Source organism: Trachypithecus francoisi, unplaced genomic scaffold (assembly GCF_009764315.1).
Source record: "Trachypithecus francoisi isolate TF-2019V2 unplaced genomic scaffold, Tfra_2.0 Lachesis_group0, whole genome shotgun sequence".
NCBI lineage: Eukaryota > Metazoa > Chordata > Mammalia > Primates > Cercopithecidae > Trachypithecus > Trachypithecus francoisi.
Genome location: NW_022681453.1, coordinates 135143739 through 135170153, shown reverse-complemented (window position 1 = coordinate 135170153; position 26415 = coordinate 135143739). Strand labels below are relative to the sequence as shown.

General features: G+C 44.1%; 1 protein-coding gene and 1 pseudogene across 2 annotated transcripts in view; one reads left to right on the top strand and one right to left on the bottom strand.

Annotated features, from left to right (window-relative positions):
* ITGA9 (integrin subunit alpha 9) overlaps positions 1–26415 on the bottom strand; it is a 422798-nt gene that overhangs the window by 20872 nt on the left and 375511 nt on the right. For both annotated transcript variants that reach the window (XM_033212028.1, XM_033212027.1), the window contains exons 24-26: positions 25908–26033; positions 23424–23543; positions 18385–18486 (exon numbers count right to left, since the gene is read on the bottom strand). In XM_033212028.1, the coding sequence (XP_033067919.1) occupies positions 18385–18486; positions 23424–23543; positions 25908–26033 (348 nt within the window). The remainder of the gene's footprint in view (positions 1–18384; positions 18487–23423; positions 23544–25907; positions 26034–26415) is intronic.
* On the top strand, positions 12981–15253 carry LOC117084523 (annotated as a pseudogene).

Genomic DNA, 26415 nt, shown 5'->3' with positions numbered 1-26415 from the left:
ACATTTGGAGAGAACTACAGAGAAGTATCCAGACCACTGTTACTAATAAATAAATACATAAGCTCCGCTGAACGTTTTTCTGGTTGTAAACGGATGGATTTTTCACTGGCATCTGAAAAGGCACTTGAAATCCAAGCCCTAGGTCTTGAAAGGGTGGTAATGACAACAACCCTGATTTAAATATCATGAAGTGAACAAAAGTGTTCTGAAAAACTTAGAGGACACACTATATCCTTGATTCAGAACAGATAACAACAATGTACCTTTTGTTTCAGCTTTGAAACAAAAAACACGCGAGTGCTCTGCATGTAAGGCAGCTCTTCTTTCCAAGTGTTCAGCTCAATGTGTCACTTACAGGAATTAGTTGATTAATGCTAGTTTCCCCAGTAGACTGTGGACCCCACAAGGGGTAGGACACAGTCTGTCTTGGGTCTCATGGTAGGGCCTAGCACATTGGAGAAACTCATTCAAGAGGCTGTACCGTGGTTTCCCATGGGAGCCATAGCAATTGGAGCCTATGTCCCAATGAGGCAAGCTTTCCCAACTTTTCCTGAAACTCAGTGGTGTGCTGGAGCTGGCTCATATTAGCTCATGAGAGGCAACTGTGCATCTCTTCCTAACTCTGTACCTAGTGACATTGCAATGGCAGTTTGAAATGGGCTATGGTGGGAGTATTTGGCAAACAAATCAGGGCACCCCTACCCTCCTGCCAGAGAACTGATTGTTAAACATGTATCAGTGCTCACCTCTGATTGTCCCCTTCGGCTCTGCTTTAGCCCCACTGGTCACAGTGGAGTTTGGTTTTGCAGAATGACTGGGCACAATACTGATGTGATAATGCCTAGCACTGCTTATTTAACCATTTTAGGGCCTGGCTCCCACCCCTCTCTAAATTTATTGAATACTGTCTGTGTCAGTTCTGTGCTTTTTTTTGCAATCTCTTGTCTAAGTCATACAACAGCCCTATGAGGTCTTCAACACCCATTTTACAGAGGGGGACATGGAGGTCCAAAAAGGATATTTGCTCTAGACTGTGTAGTTCAAATGCACAGTCACGATTTGAACCCAGCTCTTAGCCAACCCCAAACCCCCAAATCTGAGCTTGTCATCACCACACCAGAGTGCCTGATTGACAGTGGCCTTCTTTATAGGCTACCTGTCAACTGAATGAATTACTAACTGGCTCTTCCCTGGTGATAAGGAAAGAAAATGAGACCACCTCTACCTCACTGCCTCCATTCCCACAGCTGGGGTAGGAGAGAGTGTGTGTGCGCCAGGGGGATGGGGCAAATGGACACACAGGCTGCCTCCATTTTCTCATCTGCAAGATAGGAGCAGAACAGTACCTTGCCAGAGATTGAAAAGGGATAATGCACACAGAGCCCCCAGCATAGCATCTGTCACAGAGCCTGCCCTTGACAAATGGAGTGTTCCTGTTAGCATCACTGTCATTGCTTGTAGGGAGTTTTTTGAGGTTGTGCATGGCTGGCTACTTTTTAGTTTTTATTTTATTTTTTGAGACAGAGTTTCCCTCTGTCACTCAGGTTGGAGTGCAGTGGCACAATCTCAGCTCACTGCAACCTCTGCATCCTGGGTTCAAGCGATTCTTGTGCCTCAGCCTCCCAAAGTTCTGGCATGAGCCACCACTCCCAGCTCTTTTTACTTTTTAAAAATTACTTACTGAAGTTGAATATACATAGAGAAAAGTATAGGTATCCTAAGTGTACAGCTCGCTGAATTTTCACATACCAAATGCTAAATGCATGTGTGTAACCAGCACCCAGATCAAGAAACAGAAGGTGACCAGCTCCCTAGAAGCTACCTTCCCCCTTCCTTCCAGTCCCCACCCCCACCAAGGATGTCTAACAGCTTGGATTAGCATCACTTGCTTTTTTGGGACCTTGCTATAAATGGAATGACACTGTATGAACTACAGTACCTAGTTTCTTTTCTTTTCTCTTTTTTTTTTCGAGACAGAGTCTTGCTCCAGTGCTCAGGCTGGAGTGCAGTGGCGCAATCTCGACTCACTGCAACCTCTGCCTCCTGGGTTCAAGCAATTCTCCTGTCTCAGCCTCCCAAGTAGCTGGGATTACAGGTGCCTGCCACCACACTTGGCTGATTTTTGTATTTTTCATAGAGACAGGGTTTCACCATGTTAGCCTGGCTGGTCTCGAACTCCTGGCCTCAGATGATCCACCTGCTTCAGCCTCCCAAAGTGCTGGGATTACAGGCATGTATCTGGTTTCTTTCTCTCACTGTTATATTTGGGAAATTGCTCCAGGCTGTGGCATGTCCACTCTCACTGCTGTATAGTATTCCTCTGTGTGGACATGCCACTATTTATTCATGTTATTATTGATGAGCACATGGAGGTTGTTTCCAGCTTGGGGCTTTTAAAAAGAGCAATTTTCAGACAGTAGGCAATTCTCAGGAAAGAATATTTATGGGTAGGAGGTGTGGGACAGAGTGAGCTCTGAAGTCTGTCATCCTAAATCCACTATTTTCTATGTAGTTCAAATGAGCAGCTCTTATCTTTAAAGGCAGACAGATTCATGTCTTTGGGTTCCTGGCCCTAAAAAGCTGTGGATCAAATCACCTCCTGCATTCAGAATCTCTCATGGTGTCTTGTACAGATGAACTGTGAGGAACTGTTAGGAAAGATGCAGAGGGAGGAGTGCTGGCTTTAATCTGGTCCCGGTGCAACCGTAGGCAATCAACTTTCTCTTCCTCTCTGAAATGGGGGTCTGATAGGGAAATGTGGCAGTTCTGTGAAAGCACCTGGGTGTGAGAAAAGTTTGCTAAACCTTATTGTTGACTATGAATCAGACTGAAACACTGAGCTCAGTGGGGTTAGCTGTAAAGCCCAGCACCCTGTGCTAACCCAGATGACTTCTTAGGGACACTGATGTCTGCATACCAGCAAAGCCACGTTGGAGGTCTGGTTTTGTGGACACAGGGGTTAAAGTAGCAGCTACAGTTTAGTCTGGCAAGTTCCACAAGAATGCCCTGTCACTTCCCCGGAATGTGGGCTTCATCTCTTATTATTTTAAGGGATGCTGTCCATCCCCTTGGATGCATGCTCCATGCTTTGGCAGGGCCTGTTCTCTCACATCACAACTCTCAAACTCATCTGTGAGTGATGAGCTGAGCGTCCTGCAGCTCTAGGAAGTCATATCTTAGATTAAAAAATAAAACTCCAAGGAAGGAACAGCAACATGGACGACATGGAGAGGCAAGAAGCACTGATGATCAGGTCCCGTCGTCACCACCAATGAGCCAGATGATCCTGGTTAAGCCTCTACACCTTTCTAAACAACTTTTCTCTCCATCCTCTTGTTTCCATCCCAGGTACTTCCTGGCTCACATCTCGTCTTCTCTCACCAGCACTATTACAGGAGGCTCGGAAAGGCCTCCTTGCTGTTAGAGTTGTTTTCCTTTTTTTTTTTTTTTTTTTTGAGACGGAGTCTTGCTCTGCCGCCCAGGCTGGAGTGCAGTGGCCGGCTCTCAGCTCACTGCAAGCTCCGCCTCCCGGGTTCACGCCATTCTCCTGTCTCAGCCTCCCGAGTAGCTGGGACTACAGGCGCCCGCCTCGTCGCCCGGCTAGTTTTTTGTATTTTTTAGTAGAAACGGGGTTTCACCGTATTAGCCAGGATGGTCTCGATCTCCTGACCTCGTGATCCGCCCGTCTCGGCCTCCCAAAGTGCTGGGATTACAGGCTTGAGCCACCGCGCCCGGCCTAGAGTTGTTTTTCTAAGGCACAGGTCTCATCACGTCACTTTTTGGTTTACAGTGTCCATGATTTTCCTTCAGGCTGAGCATCTAATTCAGGACACCAGGGCCTTCATACTCTGGTCTCCTTCCTGCCTTTCCAGCTGCTCCCAGGACACATATATTTACATTCTAGTCAGGTAGAGGCCTCTCCTCTGTGAGGCTGGTGGTCCCCAGCCTCTCTGCAGGCTGCTCTTGCCTCCTGGAATGCCCTTCCATCCTTGTCCATCTGACAAGCTCATTATTGCTCATCTAAAAATGTTCATACTTGACCAGCCTGGCCAACATGGTGAAACCTCGTCTCCACTAAAAATACAAAAATCAGCCAGGGGTGATGGCATACGTCTGTAGTCCTAGCTACTTGGGAGGCCGAGGCAGGAGAATCGCGTGAATCCAGGAGGTGGAGGTTGCAGTGAGTCAAGATGGTGCCACTGCACTCCAGCCTGAGTGAAAGAGCAAGACTCTGTCTTAAAAAAATAAAAAATTAAAATAAAAATGTTCATACCCTTTGATCCATTAATTCTGTACTTGAAAACTTTACTCAAAGGAAAGAAATACAAAATATGGAAAAAGTTTTATGCTCAAAGATGTTCACTGCAGAATTATTTATATTGGTGCTGAATTAGCAATATCCTAAGTGTCTAACATCAGGGCAATAGATAAATAAACTATGGTCAATCACAAAATAGAATATCACAGAACTATTAAAAATGATGACAGTAAAGCTGGCTGTCAAAGCATAATTTTCAAAAACTTAAAAACATGATTCTCATACAAATATATAGTGAATACATGGCAAAGATTTATTTAATTTGTTATTGAGGAAGTCAGCAGGGTGGCAAAGCTAGTTTTAAAAAGACCAGAAAAAAATGTGTAGTCACAGGAAAAAAATTACTGAAATCAGATTACTAAATCAAGTACAAAACTGGCTAATATCCTACAAGGCAGTAAACTCTAACCTTTGGGATATTTTCAGTCAAACAGAAATCATTTTTGTCTTTACTGGCAAGAGTCATTTATAAATTATCAGCCTCCTATAAGTTAATATGTAACTTCACAGAATTTGGGCCCTGGAGGGTTAGGCAGGCCTGCAGACCAGTGCTTCTCAAATTTTATTGTGTGTAAGAATCACAGGAGGAACTCTGTTAAAATGTAGATTCTGAATTAGAGTCTAGAGTGGGGTCTGAGAGCCTAGATTTCAAATAATCTCCCCTATGATGCTGATGCTGCTGGTTCGTGGACCACACTTTGAGTAGAAAGGGGTGAGGGGATGCTCTAGTATGACACTGAAAGGATACGTAATCATTTTTTTACCTGATTGCCAAATTTTAGAGACTTTTGAAAACATAGTAATAATGTGGGAAAATGATGTTTATTATGTTAATTTAAAAAATAAGAAGATGCTGGCTCATGCCTATAATCCCAGCACTCTGGGAGGCCAGGGTGGGAGGGTTGCTTGAGCCTAGGAGTTCAAGATGAGCCTAGGTAACATAGTGAGACCCTGTCTCTACAAAAACACAGAAATTAGCTGACCATGGTGGCGTGCACCTGTCATCCCAGCTACTTGGGAGGCTGAGGCAGGAAGATCATTTGAGCATGGGATATCGAGGCTGCAGAGAGTCGTAAGTGTGCCACTTGCACTCCAGCCTGGGTGACAGAGCAAGACCTGGTCTAAACTAAACTAAACTAAACAAATAAAATAAAATAAATAGGTTGGGTGTGGTGGATCACACCTGTAATTCCAGCACTTTGGGAGGCCAAGGAGGGTGGATCACTTGAGGCCAGGAGTTCAAGCCAACCTGGGCAACATGGTGAAACCCCCCCATCTCTACAAAATATACAAAAATTAGCCATGTGTGGTGGTGCATGCCCGTAATCCCAGCTTCTTGGGAGGCTGAGGCAGAGAATCACTTGAATCTAGGAGGTGAAGGCTGCAGTGAGCTGAGATTGTGCCACTGCACTCCAGCCTGAGCGACACAGTGAGACTGTTTCAAAAAAAAATAAAAAAATAAAAAATGAGAAGATTATCTAAAACATAGAAGACTTCAGCTTTGCAGAAATATAGTAGGAATTCTTTAAAGTAAATAGATGTGTTTTGATATTATGAATATTATTTCTCTTTTCTACTTTTTACTATTTTTTAAATTGAGCATTTTAAAGGCAAGTAAAACCATTTTATTTTTTTAAAGGACAGTCTCTGCTCCAATATCTCCTTTCCCAAGAAGTCTGCCTTGCTCCCCATCTTCAGGGGAATTAATCATTCTCTGAGCTTTTGGAAACATAGTAATTTTCAACCTACTGTAGCATCCCAATGCATATAAGTGGAGCTTCTTAGGTAGGCAGCTAGAACCCAGCTTACTCAGCCCCCGTTTGTTTTTATTTTTTGGAGACAGGGTCTCACTCTGTTGCTTAGACTGGAGTGAAGTGGCACAATCTTGGCTTACTATAGCCTCAACCTTCTGGGCTCAAGTGATTCTCCCACCTCAGCCTCCCAAGTAGCTGGGACTACAGGCACACACCACCACACCCAACTAATTTTTATTATTATTTTTTTTGTAGAGATAGGATTTTGCCATGTTGCCTAGGTTGGTCTCGAACTTCTGGGCTGAAGTTATCTGTGTGCCTCAGCCTCCCAAAGTTCTGGGATTACAGGTGTGAGCCACTGCACCTGGCCCAGCCCCTCTTTCTAAGCCCTGTTCCTCCCTAACCTGGTCTCAGCAGCCCCTAAACCAACTCAAGGGAACCCATGGCTCCAACAAAACAGAGTTTTAAAACCACAGCTGGATACTTCATAGTCCCAGTTCTAGGTCCTTCTCACTCTCCAAGGTAATGATGAATCTTCCTGTCTATGGACTCCAGTAAACTGTGAATTTGTATACAATAAAGACGTGAATGCATGCATTCCTGTTACCTGAACCAAGGCATTGATTCATTATATGATTCATGAATATATAAATTAATACATTCAACATCATTTCTGCTATAAAATCAGATGAAGTATGAACACGACTTAGTCTGCAACAAAAGAGATGGTAGGATTTGAAGCTGGAGTCTCTGAGTGTGATTATTTTCCCTCTCCTTCAAAAATATACTTGCAAATGTTATATGTTATATCCTTTGGGGGAGTCCTGGCCATCCATCCATCCATCCATCCATCTGCCCATCCACCACCTGTCAATCTGTCCATCTACTCTGTCAGTCCGTCCGTCCATCCATCCATCCATCCATCCATCCATCCATCCATCCATCCAACAGATGTGTCTGTAGTATCTTCTATGTGCTAGACATTGTGGAAATTCATTGATGAATAAAACAGGCAGTCTGCCCTCACAGTACTTCCAGCTTGTAGAGACTACTAACCAATTAGACAAATAAATGCACCATTATAACTGTGGAAGTGCTACAAAGGAGAAGTTCATGATGATAAAAGATCCTCATGATAGAGGCATGGGACTGAACAGAGTTCCCTGAGGAGCCATTTGAGCTGAAGGTGAAAGGACAAGCAGAAGTTAACCAGCTAAACAAGGGAGGGAAGATCATTCCAAGGAGAGGGAACATGATGTGCAACCCCCCTTTGGCATGAGTGAACTTGGCAAGGGTGAGACACTGCCATCGGCCAGTGGACTGGAGCCAACAGGATGAACAAGAAGCCACAGGAAGATGTTCATGATGTGCTTGGACAGACAGGAGCTGGAGGCCGCAGTAAGATCTCCATGCTTTACCTTAAGAGGAATGGGAAGCCACTGGAGGGTTTTGAGCAGGTACACTGCAAAATGAATCTAGATCAGAAGAGATAACTGCATGTGGGAGTACAAGGAAAAAGCAGCCCCATGAGAGGGCTGCAGGGGAAATGGTTTCACCAGGACAAATCCATGGTTTCAATAAGAGAGAAGGTGGTGTGAAAGGAGAAGACTGACTGAGGAGAAGTCTGCTGGTTTTGGGGGAGTGGCTGTGAGGGTCGTAGCATGCTGAGCTGGGGGAGGCAGGAGCTCTGGCCAGTGAAGGGATGGCTGATGGCCTGGTGCGGACCCTGGCTGGAGGGCTCACACACTGGATGCTGACCAACAAAACAGATGAAAATGAGGAGTATGAGGATCTGTCTCAAGGGGGCCTCTGAGGAGGACAAACAGGCCTTCGAGGCAGGTCCAGACACTGGCACCCTGCCTGCTGCTGTATAGTTTAATGCACCTGAGGTTGGCAAGCTGGTGTCAAGGAGTGGCCAGAAGCCAGCTTCCAGTCTGAGGCAGTGGGTGAACCTAAATCACACTATTTGATTCAATTCTGTGTTTCTGGAAACTCTCATGTTCTGATCAATGCAAATATGCCTACTGTAACAGCTGGCAATGCCCATGTCTCCACAAGGCCTGAGAAAATGACCACAATGGCTGTACATCTTGCCCAGGCTTCTGCTGGATGGAGGGCTTCCAGAGATGGGAGACAGCTCAGTCAATATTATCCAAGAGGAGGTTCAACTCCAGACCTAGGCCAGCTAAAAGTCAATGACAAGGCCAAGATGCTCTCTGCTGTCAACATCACACACTTGTCTCAACAGAAGGAAGGAATTTATATAAAATAAGAAGTGGAAAGAGAAGAACATCTGTGACAGTGAGATGACATTTCCACCTGCTTCTGATTCCATCTAATAGCCAGTGGAGGTGTGGGGGAGGGAGGAGGGAGACAGGGTGGTTGGGGCTGGAAGAAATGTTTTCAGCAGAACCATGCCTCAGATGGCTCTCAGAACTCAGCCAAGAAAGCAAGCCAGTTCAGAGGCACAGGGAGACTTACAGAGATGACATAAATGAACAAAAAATAAACTGTGCATTTGGCAAGACTGGCACTGTAAGTCTGTGCTGTGATGAACACAGATATCAAACATGCCCTGTGCCTGCCAGGTGTCACGTTTCCGAAATCCCTTGCTCTGTCAGAATTTGCAGAGGAATGAGCTGGGCTCTGCTAATTTCTGTTATTGGTAACAGATCACATTTGTAGAGTACTTACTATGCTCCAGGCACCATGCTGAGAGGTTTCCGATCTACTACTCCCCATAATCCTCACATTGCTCTTTAGAGAGAGAGGAGATGGAGCTCATTTACCTGAAGCGATGGAGAATCCTGGGGAGCCTTCATTCACCCCTTGACTGCACATCTGTGCATCTGGTTAAGGATCAGGACACAATGGGAAGAGTTCCAAAGCCAACTGACCACCAAATAGTCTGAGCATGATGTGCTCCTGAGGCCCTTAGAGCCAAGGGTCACTCCTAAAACAGAAGATCAGCTGTCTACCACCCAGGAATGCGATTCCTCCCACCTGCTTTGTGTGTGGGCTCTGGGCTACGGGACAGCACAAGCCAGAGAGGCAAAGAGTCAAGGGAGACTCAGGGCTTGCCAACAGGCAGAGCTGTGGCCAGAACTGGCTCTTTCACTGACCGGCTGTGGGACATCTGGCAGGCTTCTTCACTCCCAGAGCCTCCATTTCGTCAACAGAAAATGGAAGTCGTAGTGCCTAGTTCACAGGGGCAATGTCAGACTCACAGGAGGTAATGATAGCACATGCCCAGCACTTCATAGGAACTGGGCAGATTTGAGCACACCTCACACAATGAGGTCTTTCATCTTAAGGGGACACAGACACACACACTGAGCAGAGCACGCAGGCTGCGAGTGGAGAACATTTCCATCTGTGGCCAAGATTCAGTTCTCTGCCCAGATCCTCTTGGGTCCCCTCTCTTGCTTCGGCCTGCACAGCCCCCAGGTTTTTCATGCCTTCACTTCTAGAGGCCTGCCTTACTTTTAGAGGGTAAAGTGCCTTGGGGTTACTACCTCTGGAGCAGCCCCAACCAATGACTGGCAGATATAGGAGTGTGAGAGCCCAGCTCCCCTGCTTCCAGGTAGGACCAGCTCCGAGGTCAGGATCAGGATGAGGCTAAGATGGTCCCTGACATCTCACTCTTGCTTCCCCTCTCCTCTTTCCTATCCTGTCCCATTTATTTCCAGTCTCATTAGGAGCACCTCTCCAAATAAACTACTTACATGATGCCCTCATTTCAGGGTCTGCTTCTTGAGAAGCCAGCCCAAGATACCATCTGACTTCATCTTGAATGCCTGATCCTCCTTGTCCATGTGGGAAATTCCTTCAATACTTGTTCAGGGGTCACTTCTTCTGTGAAGCCTGTCTTGACCTCTTCAGTACAGATACTCTGGGCACATATGCATACAGTGCTGCAGGGGTGTGAGTGTGTGTGCACGTGTGTCTATATGTGTGTTGACCTGTTTGGGGCTGTGGAAGTCTTGAGGGTAAAAATTTCATTTTTTTCATAGTTATTGGGGGTAGAACTAGTGTCTAGTGAAAGCCTCTGATGAACTGGGTAACCTTCTGAAAATACAACTTTCCATAGCAGCGGCTTCTTTAGAGCCCAGGGCTCCAGAAAGCAGGTATGGAAGCCACCAGGAGGGAGTTCCAGGAACCTAACCCCTGAGTCAACCAAAGCACGTTTCAATTTAGAAATGGGTTCTGTTGCCTAAAAATAATGATGATGATGATAATCATGATGATGACTGGAAACTTTGATTTAGAGTAAACTAACCAGGACTTGAGGATGTGGGGAGAAAAAGGCTCATTTTTCATGTGGTTCATCTCCTTGGCCATCTCTTTATGCAATGACAGCCACTATCAACAGAGTGCCCCTGTGGATGTGCCGTGCAAGAGGCTTTGCATCGAGATGACACTGGATCCCTCCCAGTCCTCCAGGATAAGCACTCCTTACATGTGACTGGCACCGGTCACTGCACCTTCAATGAAATAGACATACTGTCCACTTGCTCTATCTCCTCTGCCACCCTGACCTCTTGCCAGGTGATAGTCACGGCCTTCTAACCAGCTCCTTATTTCCACCCTTGCCCCTACAACCCACCATCCACACAATGGCCTATCATTTTTAAAGAACATACATTGGATCATGCCATTCCCTGCTCCAAACAGAAGCTTTCAATGGCTTTCCTTTGTAACGGCCCAGTGGTGTTACCGGGGGTGGACCCTGCCTAGGTCCACCATGGTTCTCTTCACTGCTCACCAGCTTCCTGCTACCTGGTCTTTCCGTGCCTTGAAGAGGCCAAGCCTTTTGGGACTCCATACAACTCTCCTCCCCAACTGGGATACTCTTCCTCACGCTTGGCAAGTGAATTCCTTCTCATCTGCCAGTCTCAGCTTCCTGGGAGAAACATTCCTCGACCCCCAATCTAAAGCAGGCTACTCCCTGGGGACTAACCTCAACTGGAAATAGAATCCTTGTTTGCATCCTTGCTGACTGCTGCCTCCTTGGCCAACTCCGGGAGGGCAGGCCAGGGATCATGTCTCTTTTGTTACCTATCGAGTCTCCAGTGCCTAGCACAGTGCCTGGCTCTTAGCAAGCCCTCAATAAATATTCATCAAACAAATAAGCAAATGATGACCATTAGAAAATATGACTCATGTGTCTGGCAAACTATACCGAGAGTTTTCTCAATTCTTGATGGTCAGAGCTTAATTCTCACATGTGGGGAGGTGGGTGAGGAGAAAGAACTGCCCACCACCCACTACTGATGGCATAGGTTGGGGTGGTGTTGAACCTTCAACAACCCTCCTCTTCATCCTACATCTCAGCATAATGTGAGGTTCAAGGGGGAAAGATTATATTGTCATATGGAACATGATTGTAACTATAATTGGTCACATAAATGATAAATAACAAGTCACAGTCCACTTCATGACAGTAAAAGCGGTAAACTTTGCCTCTAGAAGCAGTACACCAAAGGAATGGTAAGTGGCATTTTTTTGGAGTAATCTTGCTTGCCATATTGAAAGATGCCTCTCTGGTTGAGATACGAGGCTTGCATCTTTGGTGGGGAGTATTAGGGAGTGGTGTGAAGGGGCAAGTCACATGTGGGCAGGTCTGCAGAGGTGCTGTGCCACCCTAAGCAGCAGCTGTGCACCAGCCTTTCTTCTAGGAGCTTCATGCTGGTATCACTGAACCTTCTCAGCAACTCCAGGAAGTAGAAAGGTTTCTGCCTGACTCCAGACAGAGCACAGGGTGAAGAGAAGCTAGGGACAGCTGTATCCAGTGTCCAGGACACCATGCCAGACTTCCTGCACCTGGACACAGCCTATAGCCCTCAGGTTTCCGGATCCCTCTGATTTTCGGTCTGGTTCTCCAGTCTTCCAGTGTAATTCTGAGCACTTCCACTGGAGAGCCTTCGAATCTATTCTGATTCTGCTGAAATGCAACAGAGCCAGTCTTTCTGGCTGGCACCGAAGACCTCAGTCTGGTGCACGCTCCACATGGCAGCAGCTTACGGACTCATCTGTGGACTTACAAGTTTATCATGTATTCTGCTATTTGAAAATATCAAGAAAATAGCAAGAATTCTTGCACGCTTCTCATACAGACTGAGATGGGAGTTTGAGGGGATGTCTTGCAGTAACAGAGCTGATTCCATAAAGTCTTGATTTGCCTTACGGGAGTTCCTGGCCTCAAATGATGGGGTCCTTTCTTCTTCTGTGGACCTCAGTAACCAATTCAGGGATCAGAGAAAGCGCCTTCACCCCTCAACATCATCTGATACCTTTTTATGGCTGCCATGAAGAGAGATGAACATCTCCAGAGCCTACTCATTTTCTTTCTGAAGGCCTTCTCAGAGATAAATTCCTTTTCTTTCTGCAGGCCAGATTTCCAGGGCATGATTAACTACATTTCTCCTGTTCTTCACCTTTAGAGTTTCTGTGGGCCTCAAACAACACTTTCTGAATTTTCCCCTCTCACCCCTTACTCACTCCCCGAAAGGTAAGTAGAGTTAGGCTGAAGATGAAATTCAACATGTACTTGGCACCTCGCAACCAGCACTTTGATTCTGCAGTCACGCAGGTCTCACATGGCATTCTCAGGTTTGGGTCTGTACAGAGCCAGGTCCGGCTGTGGCTGATCCTAGACATATGCTAACACGCTCCCTGAGAAAGGCCCTGGAGCCAGTCATTAGTGAACCAGGCAAAGCCTCAAGAATCTATGCCATATTTCTAGTTATTCACCCAAATGCTCTGTAAAACACAACTTGAACCATGGCATAAGAATAAAAGATAAAAAGAATCATAGGACATGTGTGCACGCTCCGGGCGCCCCGGAGGTTTCTTGCGCCAGTGTTCCCATGTGTGGCGTAAACCTGAGGGCCTCATGTTATGAGGAGATGGGGGCTGCGGTGACTCACAGGATCAGGCATTTCAACCTAGAGAACTGAGCGGAATGGGAAATCAGCAAGATGAAGCCCTCTCCCACTCCCAGGCAGTCCTCTACCAACAGCCTCCTGTGACAGCAGATTAGTCTCTACTCAGAAATTAAGGGAGAGACTGCTCATAAAGACGACAAGCTGCTGTCATTTCTAAAAGATGTATATGTTGATTCCAAAGATCCCGTGTCTTCTGCGCAGGTAGAAGCTGCTGAAACAACACGTCAAGAGCCAAAGGAATTCAGATTGCTGAAAGGTCATCACTTTGGTATGATAAATATTAAGAGCATTCCCAAAGGCAAAATTTCCATTGCAGAAGCATTGACACTTCTCAATAATCATACATTTTTTCCAGAAACATGGACTGCTGAGAAAATAGCACAAGAATACCATTTAGAACAGAAAGATGTGAATTCCCTTCTTAAATATTTCGTTACTTTTGAAGTCAAAATCTTCCTTCCTGAAGACAAGCAAGCAATACAATCAAATGAAGCAAATCACAAAAATTTCCTATGTGTACTCCTCATCCCTCATCCTGTATATTTTCTCATTTTGGGCATATTAAATTATGTTAATTAACAAGTGTTTAATGCTCTCATTGTGAGAGCATACTCTTTTTTTTTTTTTTTTTTGAGACAGAGTCTTGCTCAGTTGCCTAGGCTGGAGTGCAGGGGCGCGAACTCGGCTCACTGCAAGCTCCACCTTCTGGGTTCATGCCATTCTCCTGCCTCAGCCTCCCAAGTAGTGGGGACTACAGGCGCCCGCCACCACGCCTGGCTAATTTTTTAAAAAAATTTTTTGGTAGAGATGGGGTTTCATCATGTTAGCCAGAATGGTCTCGCTCTCCTGACCTCGTGATCTGCCCGCCTTGGTCTCCCAAAGTACTAGGATTACAGGCGTGAGCCACCGCGCCCGGCTGAGAGCATACTCTTAATATTTATTGAGCTCCCAGACTTTTCAAGATTGCCATAGAATTTATTTTGTTTTCTTTTAATTTGCTTTAGGCATATTTCATATGTACATGTCAGCATGTCTAATCAGCACATTTGTACTTTTATTATAAGTAAAAGAGTTAATTTGTTATTTTAGGCACATCATACTAACTCTTAAATTGGTCATACGACCCCTTGGGAAGCATCCTGAATCCCTTATTTAAGTTTTACTTTCCAAGTTAGGTGTTTAGTTCACTCTCCATATGTGATAGTGAAAGTAAAAGCGTTCCGGACTCGTAAGACTGATGTTTTCTTGTTAGGGAAAGAGATTCAATAGCACGGTAGACCAACAGTATTTCCCAAATAAAGGCACACAGGATAAAATAACTAATCAATAGAATCTAATTAAAATTACTACCCCAGGGAATAAGAAGTATTGAGTATTTTATTTTGAATTGGTTTTAAGTATGGAATAATCATCTTTACAGCTATAAAAAAAATTAGTGATGTTTACAAAATGTTGGGAATTTCTGCTTTGACAAACAAATAGGTAAGTCCTGTGGCCTTCAGAGAGGCAGGCAGCAGTAGAAACTTTCGAAAAAGTAACATTTCTCTGCATTTAACATGGAAATAGAAAAATTTAAAGATTAAATAAAAAAACCATGGTAAATGAAATTTGGTGATTATATATAGTTTCAGATGTTAATGCTAGTTGAGAGAAGAGAGAAAAAATATCAAGTAGAAGCAGGATCATTCGAAGGGACCTGAGAAATTGCCCCTTCATCCATTTTAGCACACTTATTAGCGTGGCATGTACCAATACTAGGATCTTGAGTGAGAGGGTGTGAGTTTAGCTCTGCCTAATATATTACTGCTTGTGGGATCTTTGGGAGACTGTATCCTCTTTGAGATTGAATTTCTTCTATAAAATGAGCATAATACTACCTTACTTAAATTTAAGGGTCATCATGAAGATAAATGAAACAGTAAAGGACTACAAAGGACCAAGCAAATATGAATTATTTTTTGCAGTGGAGAAACAAGCACCTGGCGAGAATATATGACCTAAGGTTCTGTAGTTTATGACCTAACCAGGCCCAGAATACAGTTTTCCAAATCCTAGTAGTGTGTTTTTTCTGTTGTGCCAAAAAACAGCACACCTCAGAGAAGGAAAGAAGTGTGAATTGTGGGTATATTGGGGTTACCAGTGTGCTTCTAAGGGAAGACAGGCATCACTGCTTCCCAGAGATGCCCCGGAATGATATAGAAGATACTGAAGAATTCAACATGATGATGGAATGAGGCATTTGTAGTAATGCTGAGAACAGAAAAATGGACTAAGTGGAAAATCGTACACATGTCTTTGAATATAGATTTGTTATGTGAACAAACTACCTCGTTTATTTTTAGTTCAATACAATAATTGTTTTAAGAAAACGTGAAATAACTACTCAATATAAAATGCACTTTAAAACTCCTGTTTAAAAAAATCACAGGAAAATTGCTTGATTTCTCAATCAGTTAAATTTACCACCATGCACACGTTATGTGGTTAAAAATCTGATTGTTTTCCTTTCCACTCACACCCTGCTTGATACCAATATAAGTATATTTCCTGTTCCTTCCAAGGCCATAACAATTTGGTGCCTAACCTAAAATCTTTGAAACTTTGCCTGATTTAAATTTGGTGGCGAGCCTTTATGGAAATTCCCCTTCAGACTGATGGTTGACAGAGGGCCAGGCATTCAGAAGAATCACGCAGGGAAGAACGTGTTTGTTCTAAAAAGGCAAACCTTCCTACTCAGAAAAGATTTTTTTTCTTCCTGCCAGGAAAATTGAGAACAACAGATTGTAGAACTTCACTGTAGCACATGGACTGAAAAGGCAAAGTCATGGAAAGGAGGGAGAAGGGGCATTGTGGGATTCTCATGTGTGTTAATTTTCTCTTGGGAGTGCTAAAAAAAACCCTCAGCCTCTTCCCAAGAACTCTTGATAATGAAAATATCACCATAGTGCTCAAAATGGAACAGTAATTAATGGAAGTGGTATTTTGGGGGAGTACAGATGACTCGGAATCCAACGAGATGTTAAGCAACATTTTCCTGGATCCCACAGTCTAGTCCTATAATGGAAGGCAATATGCCCAGTACTTTTTTTTTTTTCATCTACACAAGGGATTCCACATGTAGAAAACCTGTTAGGTATTTCCATTAGCTTCTACTTATTAACACTGTGGTTTACCAGAACATTCTAAACCTCTCATGTTGGGCATGTATTTAATGCTATACAACTTTTAAACCAGAACTATGACAATGAGCAGGGAACCACTTTCCTCTTTCACTTCCCAGGTGGAGGTCTGAATTAGCAGTTAAATTGCCAAAAGGCAGGGAAGAAAAGGGAAACGCCAACTCCAAATATAGGACCTTCCAGAAAAACTGACTGTAAGTAGTAAATGACCCAGTATCATTCCATTTGGTTTCTCTTATTAAAATTAGTGCCTGGCCTGAGCTGACAGGTGGAGGCTGCAGTGAGCCATGATTGCACCACTGCACTCCATCCTGGGTGACAAAGCAAGACCCTGACTCCATCCTGGGTGACAAAGCAAGACCCTGTCTCCAACAAACAAACAAACGAACAAAAATAGTGCTTAGACAACTTCTCTTGTGGGTAGAGTATAAAAGTCTGCATGGAACACTCGTTCCCCTCACTGGGTAGGGAATGCCCAACCCCTCACTCGTTCAGGAATTCATATTCATCCCAGGCTCACTGATGTTATCAACTCTTACTCACCAAAAACGGGCAGGACTGACGTTTTACTGAGGTCCCTAAGCATCATTATTATTATTCCTAAGCATCATTATTATTATTGTTTTTTCTTTGTTTGTGTTTTGAGACGGAGTTTCACTCTGTTGCCCAGGTTGGAGTGCAGTGGCACAATCTCGGCTCACTGCAACCTCTGCCTCCTGGTTTCAAGTGATTCTCCAGCCTCAGTTCCTGAGTAGCTAGGTTTACAGGAGCCCACCACCACGCCCGGCTAATTTTTATATTTTTTAGTAGAGACAGGGTTTCACCATGTTGGCCAGGCTGGTCTTGAACTCCTGATCTCAGGTGATCTGCCTGCCTCGGCCCAGCATTTATTTTCTACATGAACCCTTCCCAACCAGGGTCTTGTAAGAGTGGTCTTTGGTTTGATCCCCATTCTGACATTTTGACATGTGGTGTCTCCACTGTTGTCAGAGAGTAAGTTAACAACAGTTTCTAAGCACATAATCATTATAAACTTGTCACTTTTGTAAATGTGTCACAGCAACACTGACTCTTGTAAGAAAGGGTAAGTTGCCCTTGAGAGACGGTAAATTCCACAGAAGGGGATGCAGAAAGGTAGCATCACTGCATAGCTCACTGGCAAAAGAAGTGCATCGGCTGCTGTCTCCTCCTCTACTCCCTTGGGATCTTAGTGTGGGCGTCAAATACAGGATGAACCCCCCTCAACCCCCCTGCTCCTGCAAGAACAACAATCAAAGGCAATAAAATTCCAAGGCCACAGCTTTCCTCCAGCCTCTCCCACACCTCCACAATAAGCCTCATGGTTTGCTACATTCTCCCATGTCTCGGGGGCCTTGGTGCCAACTGCACTTTATGGAGGAGAAGGGGGTGGTAAATATAGGGTTAAAGAGTAGTTACTAGGTCTTGGCAATTTGGGTGTAATCTCTTTAAGTCATTCAAACAACTTGTTTTTAAAACACCCAATGTTTGCCTGGAAACCCAGTGTTTTGGGAGGCTGAGGCAGGAGGATTGCTTGAGGCCAGGAGTTTGAGACCAGCCTGAGCAACATCGTGGGACCCTATCTTGACAAAAAAATTAAAAAAAAATTAAAAATTAGGCATGGCAGTGCGCCTGTAGTCCTAGCTACTCTAGAGGCTAAGATCAGAGAATCCCTTGAGGCCAGGTATTCAAGGCTACAGGGAGCTATGACTGTGCCACTGCACTCCAGCCTGCGTGACAGAGTGAGACCCTGTCTCTTAAAAACCAAACCAAACCAAAAACACAATATTTACCCATGGAGTAATGTGATGGGTAAGGCAGATGTGGTCTGCCTTAGGAAAGGTCTAAGAAAGACATAAATAGTCCTGGCTCCACAGTGGAAATCCAACCCTGTTGAGGCGGGGGTACTTCCAGACCATTTCCATACAATCATAGCAGGAAACGTTCACATAATGATGGCATCCTAAAGGACAATGCTATCACAAGAACAAACCACAGAAGTTCTCCAGGGGGGCCTGGAAGCCAAGGCAGGCATAGTCTCGGGTTTGCCACAAACCCAACATCTTGGCTTAGAGACTGTCTTGACCCTGAAATTCCAGCTCCAGGTCTCCAAGTCACCCAGCTTCCCTTGCCCTCTGACGAGGGCTGTCCTGGGGTGGCTGACTCACCGTCACCTCTTCTGGGTTCCCATGAGCTATTTCCACCACCCTTAGGGCAGGATCCACCTTCACCTTGGCGCGGGACATGAACTGGATGACAGATGAACTATCCTGTGGAAGAAACAGCACAACTTACTCAAAGATTTTTCTATGATAATAGCTAGGCCTTGAGAGGGACTGGGCAGAACTGAAACTCCATGATTCCATGTAGCCCAGACAAAAATTTTATCATTGAACTAGATACCTCTCCATCCCAGGCACCCACATAAACACAGACTTTCAGGGTCTCTCTTGAGAATTCTTTGCAGCTCATGGTGGATGCTGGGAAATGATGGAGTTTGCTGGGAAATGACGGAGTAATCAACACATGCAAGCTGTGCGCTGTGGTTTCCAAGCAGTAAGAGTCAGATATTTGGATATTGATATTGACATGTTCACAAAGAGTTGAAGATAAATAAAACTGCTTAATTGTGTACAGCAAATTGAGGCCTGGCATTCCACAGAAGGCATCTGATCTACATTTTATAGGCATCTTCCTGCCTTGACCACAACCCTCAAACCCTTCATATGAGTTGCTTTTAACTCTTTCTTTGCTCTTAAATGAAGTTGTTTGGGAATCAAAACCATTTAACATTGAAAGAGGGTGCCTGATGGAGAGATGGGGAAGGGGGAAATATCTGGCTTATAAATTAAGGAGAAAGGGGCAGGGGTATAAGGGAGCACATCTAAGACTCAGGAATCACCCTCCAGCCAGAGGCAGGCAGAGACCTTCCTGTGGGCTCAGGTTCAAAGCCACTGATCCAGATAACCAGAAAATGGCGCCAAAGCAGGGATGGAGAATGAATTTGGAAGAAGACAGGGATTGGCAAAACTGTGGCCTGGTGAGGAGCCAGAACCTCAAGCCAGTGGGACAGGTTGATCATGGAGCAGAAGGGAAGCCTGGCTTCTGTTGTGGAAACAGATAGCAGAGAACTAGTGCATTCAACATTCTACCTGTGGGGCAGCAGGGACTCCACAGGCAAGGTGTGTTGTGGTGTCCCCACCTACATCTACCCAGCTTGCCTGTCATGCAAGGAGCTCACACTCTGATGCCACCTTTGGCTAAACTCTCAAAGAACAGGAAGGTAGAGGACTCCACAGAAAACAGTTCCAAGGGTACCCTTTGCTCATCTCTGCCAATGAAACCACAAAGACCTTCCTGGGGCACACAGGTAACCCAGTCTGTATATGTGACTTGGGAGTTATACATCAATTATCATTCTTTTCTTAAAACAACCATAAAACACATTTTAAATGCTTTTGGGAAGCTTGTCATTCAAAATAGTCCAGTTAACTCACTTTAAGCAAGCAATAATTTTAAGCAACAAATAATCTTTGACCAATTTAACAGTTTTATAAAGGTGGGGTTTTATGTGTCAGGATATGCTGTATTTTCAATTTGGAATAATAATAATAATCTTGGGCCAGACACAATGGTTAAGGCCTGTAACCCCAGCACTTTGAGAGGTTGAAGTGGGAGGATCACTTGAGGCTAGGAGGTCAAGATCAGCGTGGGGAACATCCTATCTCTACAAAAAATTAAAAAAAAATTCATCTGGTATGATAGCACGTGCCTGTAGTCCTAGCTGAGGATTAGCTGAGGCAGGAAGATCACTTGAGCCCAGGAGTTTGAGGCTGCAGTGAGCTATGATTGCACCATTGTACTCCCATCTGGGTGACAGAGCGAGATCCTGTCTCTAAAAATATTTTTTAAATAAAAAAATTAAAATAAATAAAAATAACTTTGGATGTTAATAACGATAATGATGATGATGATGATGATAATTGCCAATGTTACAGGCCAAGCAGACAAGGAGTCTGGCACAGGATGGGCCCCCACGGTTGTAGAAGCAGTGGAAAAAGCCTTACGGACTGGAAGAACGTTTCCAAAGAAATCCGAATCCTACGGTGATTTTAAAAGTCAGATCCTACATTTCAAACGAAAACTTGTTGAGGTCAAAACAGTAAAACCTCAAATTCCCTTGTCTGGGGCCAGATCTTGAGGTCAAAAGGAAAATAAACACGACCGTAGGCCCAGGCAAACCACAAGGCTGGCACTGCTCCACATCCTTCAGGAGACCTGGAGCCATGCGGGCTCAACTCCCCAAGGGAGGCTGTAGCTGGCTTTGGGGTGACTGAAGCTCCAGCAGCAGCTGGGGCCCCATCTGGCTTCCAGGTCAACTTTGTTCTAAGCTTTTCTTTGCACCTGGAAATGCTCCTGGTTTCTGCTGAAAGGGCACATGGAGAATGAGCCTTGAAGGCTTCATATGATACCCTACAGCTTTCAGTTCTCTTGCCTGGGGCTCTACTGGCCTGGCTGGCCCATGGGGACAATAGTCACTGGAACATGTTCCTTGGCAAAGGGTCACCACCAGCTACCGGGATAGAAGTGCAGAAGAACCAGGCTGCAGAGCTGTGCATGGTTAAGTGCAAACAACTGAAGTGCAAGCAGCGGCCATCTGGGTTGAGGATAAAGGAAACATCAGAGTGGCTTACAGCCACCAGTGCTGTCACCAGGGCTCTGTGGATAGTGGCAAGTATCGCACAGGCAATAAAACTGTCTGCAACACCATTTGTGAAGAATACAAATGGGACAGGTAAGTATGCAGAGGCATAGCCCTCCAGCCTGGCCTGGAGACACATTTCAGGAAGGTACTTGCCTAGATGTGGGGTTTCCAGGCTCCCTTCTGGAATCAGAGGATGGCCAGTGGTGCGCTAAGTCATGCCTGGTCCTCCAACACTGTCATTTATAAAGGGAGAGGTACAAAGGGAGAAGAAAGCTCTGTGGTGTGAGTCCAACTTACCCCAAACCAGTTTCCCTCCAGAGCAAACCAGAGAAACCAGAACTATGTACAGCTCTCTTAGGGTGTGTGAGGGCTGTAACAGCTACAGATTAAAATGGAAAAACATCCCCTGATGCCTGCATCCTCTCAGGTCAGTGTGTTACCTCTGTGCCTATTCCACAGAATGACTTTTCTAAGGCTATTCATTCACGCGCGGATAGGTTTGTACAGATTAACACAGTTAGTCTTTCTAAAGAAAAATAATTGGAATCTCTGTGACTAACATGCATATTTAGTTTTATCTTCACATGTAATTATTTTTACAGCATCTTGTTGGAAGTGGCCTCTCAGCAGCTCTCATCTTTTTTTTTTTTTTTTTTGAGGCGGAGTCTCGCTCTGTCACCTGGACTGGAGTGCAGTGGCCGGATCTCAGCTCACTGCAAGCTCCGTCTCCCAGGTTTACGCCATTCTCCTGCCTCAGCCTCCCGAGTAGCTGGGACTACAGGCACCCGCCCCCTCGCCCGGCTAGTTTTTTTGTATTTTTAGTAGAGACGGGGTTTCACCGTGTTAGCCAGGATGGTCTCGATCTCCTGACCTCGTGATCCGCCCGTCTCGGCCTCCCAAAGTGCTGGGATTACAGGCTTGAGCCACCGCGCCCGGCCCTCATCTTAAAATAAATCATAGGAAATTTGTATGATTCTTCAAGAGCCACCAATGCACTGGTTGAGGTGTTTTTTAATGAACCACCTGTGACATACTCATAATAGCAAAGTGACCTGAGGTTCAAAAGTTGGACTAAAACAAAGTGTTATTTAAACTAGGACTCATGGGTCAAATCTGGCCCTCTGCCTGTTTTTATAAAGTTTTACTAGATCACAGCCATGCCCATTCATTTGTTTATGGCTGCTTTCACAATACAATGGCAGAGCTGAACAGTTGCAAAAGTCTGTAGGGCCTGCAAAGCCTGAAATATTTACTACTGGGCCTTTACAGAAAAGGTTAGTCCACCTTCATCCAGAGCGAGGTCCCTAGACCTGCCGGACTGGCATCACCTGGGTGCTTGTGGCAACTGGAGAGCCTCAGACTCCACCCCAAAGGAATCTGTGTTTGAACAAGATCTCCAGGTGATTCTGATGCAAGCTAAAGCATGAGAAACTTAAATGTGCAAACAAAATCCATGGGGAATGTATTAAAATGAAGATGCTGATTAAGTCTGCGGTGGAGCCCAGGATTCTGCATTTCTAACAAACTCTCAGGTGATGCTGATGCTGCTGGTCCTCAGACCACACTTTGAGTAGCAAGGGTCTGGTATTTTACCCTGGCATTGTCTACCAGCAGAATTACCAATGGCACTTGCTGGAAAAGTTTCAAAAGGGGCAGCCAGACTATTACTAAACAGTTAAACAACAACAACTACAACAACAGATGTTAGTGAGGATGCAAAGAAAAGGGAACACTTATACACTGTTAATGGGAAGGTAAATTAGTACAATCAAAAAAGCAGTATGGAGATTTCTCAAAGAACTAAAAATAGAACTGCCATTCCATCCAGCAATCACACTAATGGGTATATACCCAAAGGGAAAGAAATATTGTATAAAAAAATACCTGCACTGGTAAGTTTATTGCAGCACTATTCACAATAGCAAAGATAGGGAATCAACTTAAGTGTCCATCAATGGATGACTGGTTATAGAAAATGTGTGTATATATATATACACACACTATGGAATGCTACTCAGCCATAACAAAGAATTAAATTATGTCTTTTGCAGCAACATGGATAGAAATGGAGTTCATTACCCTAAGTGAAATAACTCAAAAATAGTCAAATACTGCATGTTGTCCCTTATAAGTGGGAGCTAAGTAATGGGTACCCATAGGCATAAACAGTAGAATTAATAGACATTGGAGACTCCAAAATGTGGGAAGGGGGTGAAGGTTGAAAAGTTACCTATTGGGTACCATGTTCACTATTCAGGTGATGGGTACACTAAAAGCCCAGATTTCACCACTACACAATATATTCATGTAAGAAATCTGCACTTGTACCTCCGAAGTACATAAAAATAAATACAGAGTCTCTTGTAGACAGCCAAAAGAGGGGGCAGCCGGATTGTCATGAGGACACCAAATCAAATGTTTTCCTTTTTTTCCCCAAAATCAGATGTCAACAATTCAAATGCTTCTAAATTTATCCTTCAAGTGCGGTTCCTTAGGGCTTACCTTTTTCAGTATTTCTGTGTTCAGCAGCATGTAAATGTCTATAGTACGACTTTCTTCTTTAGCAAGAGCACTAAAGTTACAGTGTGCTGTTAGGCAAGAAATTCCTGGTTTTTCACAGTCCTAAGAAGAAAAGCCAGAAAATTTTCCAATGGAATTAAGAACAAAGACAAATCCACAACAATTTATAGAGTAGTGGGCTCCATGAACTTGGTGACTAAGGCAATTTCAGGCAGAGGAAATCCATAAGAAGATGCAATCATTTTTTCTTGCCACCAGAGGGCATTCAAGGGATTTCCCACCCGGTAGGAACCAGAGCAGGCCTTTAAGTCAAGCAACTGGGAGAAAACAGCTCACTAGTTAATCCTACCAAGAACTGGATGAATTCACAAAGAGAAATATATATATATATGTATTTTTTAAAACCACACACTTAAATTTTGCATTCTGAAAGCATTCTTAAGAGTTTTGAACACAGACACGTTTCCTACATTGTGTGATTTCCACCGGTGCAAATATACTTTCATGCCTATTTATCAGGTAGGGTAAATGAGAGGGCTAAGAAGTCATGTGACTCTTGCTCAAGGAAACACAAAAGTTACAATAGAGACGTAAATCCGGCTGGGCGCGGTGGCTTATTCTTGTAATCCCAGCACTTTGGGAGGCTGAGGTAGGGGAGTCACCTGAGATTAGGAGTTCAAGACCATTTTGGCCAATGGTGAAACCCTGTCTCTACTAAAAATACAAAAATTAGCCAGGAGTGGTGGCGGGTCCCAGCTACTGGGGAGGCTCAAACAGGAGAATTGCATGAACCCTAGAGGTGGAGACTGCAGTGAGCCAAGATCACGCCACTGCACTCCAGTCTGGACGACAGAGCAAGACTCCATCTCAAAACAAACAAACAAACAAACAAACAAACAAACAAACAAACAAACAAAAAACCAAAAACATAAATCCCAAATTTAAGGTACAAAAGTTTTCTTTTTTATATGATAGGTTCCAAAATGCATATACATACCTTGATGATGTTTCATCTATAGGGCAAAATTTTCAGCCAGAGTCATAACTATAAAATCACTAGGTATCACTACATCTAACAAGCTAAGGGCTTTAAGCAATAAATGTATCGTCCTCGCTATGTTAGTAAAAAGAAAAAATCCCAACCTTTCAAGTGGCAGTCATCCTTCTCAACAGGAGAAAAGAATGAGAAAGGAAATGATAAAGGTGGGATGTGCCAGGGCTGAAATAAGGAGCTTAGAGAAATGTAACCAAAGATAATAAAAAGGAGGCTTTGGAAAAGCACTGTCATTCCATCTTCAATACCTTCACGTTTTAAAAATGCAGGTATAACAAATACAGTAAACAGAACAAATCTGAAGTGTATGTCTTTATAATTTTTTTTTTTTTTTGAGACGGAGTCTTGCTCTGTCACCCAGGCTGGAGTACAGTGGCACTATCTTGGCTAACTGCAACCTCTGCCTCCCTGATTCAAGCTATTCTCCTGCTTCAGCCTCCTGAGTAGCTGGGATTACAGGCGCCCACCATACCCGGCAAATTTTTGTATTTTTAGTAGAGACAGGATTTCAACATGTTGGCCAGGCTGGTCTCAAACTCCTGACCTCAGGTGATCCACCCCCTCAGCCTCCCAAAGTTCTGGGATTACAGGTGTGAGCCACCATGCCTGGCCTGTCTTTATAAATTTTTACATGTGTTTATACCTGGAGGACCACCACCCTGATTAGGGTGTACGACATTTCCAGCATCTAAGCAGGCTCCCTCATGCCCCATCCCATCCATATTCCTCTGAAAGTAACCACTTTCCTGACCTCTATCATCATGATTAGTTTTTGCTATTTCTGAACTTTGTATAAGTGAAATATTACAATATGTGGCTTTTGTCTCTAGCTTCTTCCACTCAATATCATGAACACAGCAGTAGCAATTTTTCATTACTGTGTACTATTCCAGTGTATGGTTATACCACAATTGCTTACTTATTCTCCTGTTGATGGATATTTGCATTGTTCTCAGCTTTCACCTATTTTAACATTTCTGTGAGCATTCTTGTTCATGTCTTCTCTGGGGGGCACAAGTACTCATTTTTCTTGGGGATATACTCAAGAGTAGAATGGCTGTGTCACAGGATACATACATGTTTTGTTTTAGTAGATACTATCAAACAGTTTCCCAAAACGTTTGCACACGAATAATCACTCTTGCTTAGACTCATACTAGTTGAAGAAACATTTTACTTTGTGCTTGGTGGGTTGCAAAGATTTATCCCTTTTCCAGGTAATAGGATTTGGAATGTAAATTTAACATTTTGATTGAAACCTCAGACTGCAAATTAGGAGTTGACCACAGTCTGTGCCTTTATAAGTCAATTGATTAAAACCAGATTTAGGAAATAATAAATATCAAATAGAAAACTGGTGTCTTCCGAGTGAGGACCACCCATGTTACCCCAGCCACTAAGCAAATCCTTACCAAGACTTTTCTGCCAGACTTTGTGAAAAAAGCAAATATTGTGTGGAAGATATTTTCTTGTTCTTGAGGGATGATGCAGGGAGTTGGGTTTTTCTGGAAAGAGCAGTTTCCTTTCTCTTGGCCCACCTGCAAATGAAAAGAGGCCTGTCAGAGGGTCAGTCTCAAGAATGAATCATGATGCTGGAGCCCCTTATTACAGAGGCAGGAGTGGTAGAACCCCAATTCACCTTTCCTCCTTGTCCATTTTGAAGTGAACAATGGCTGAAAAGCTGAAAGGTAGAAGTTGTAGCATCAACGGGGCCAAATAATAGAAAATGGGGATCTTAGGTCCCCCAATAATTGATGAGATGACATACAACATGCAAATGAGATCTGACTAGGAAATAGGAAGACTTAAGGAGTAAAATAAGCCTTATACTCCATGGTTTTGAAAGCACACTTAAGAACATTCTTATAAGCAATCCTTGTCTGAATGAGGAAAATGAGACTCAACTTAGGAAAATGAGAC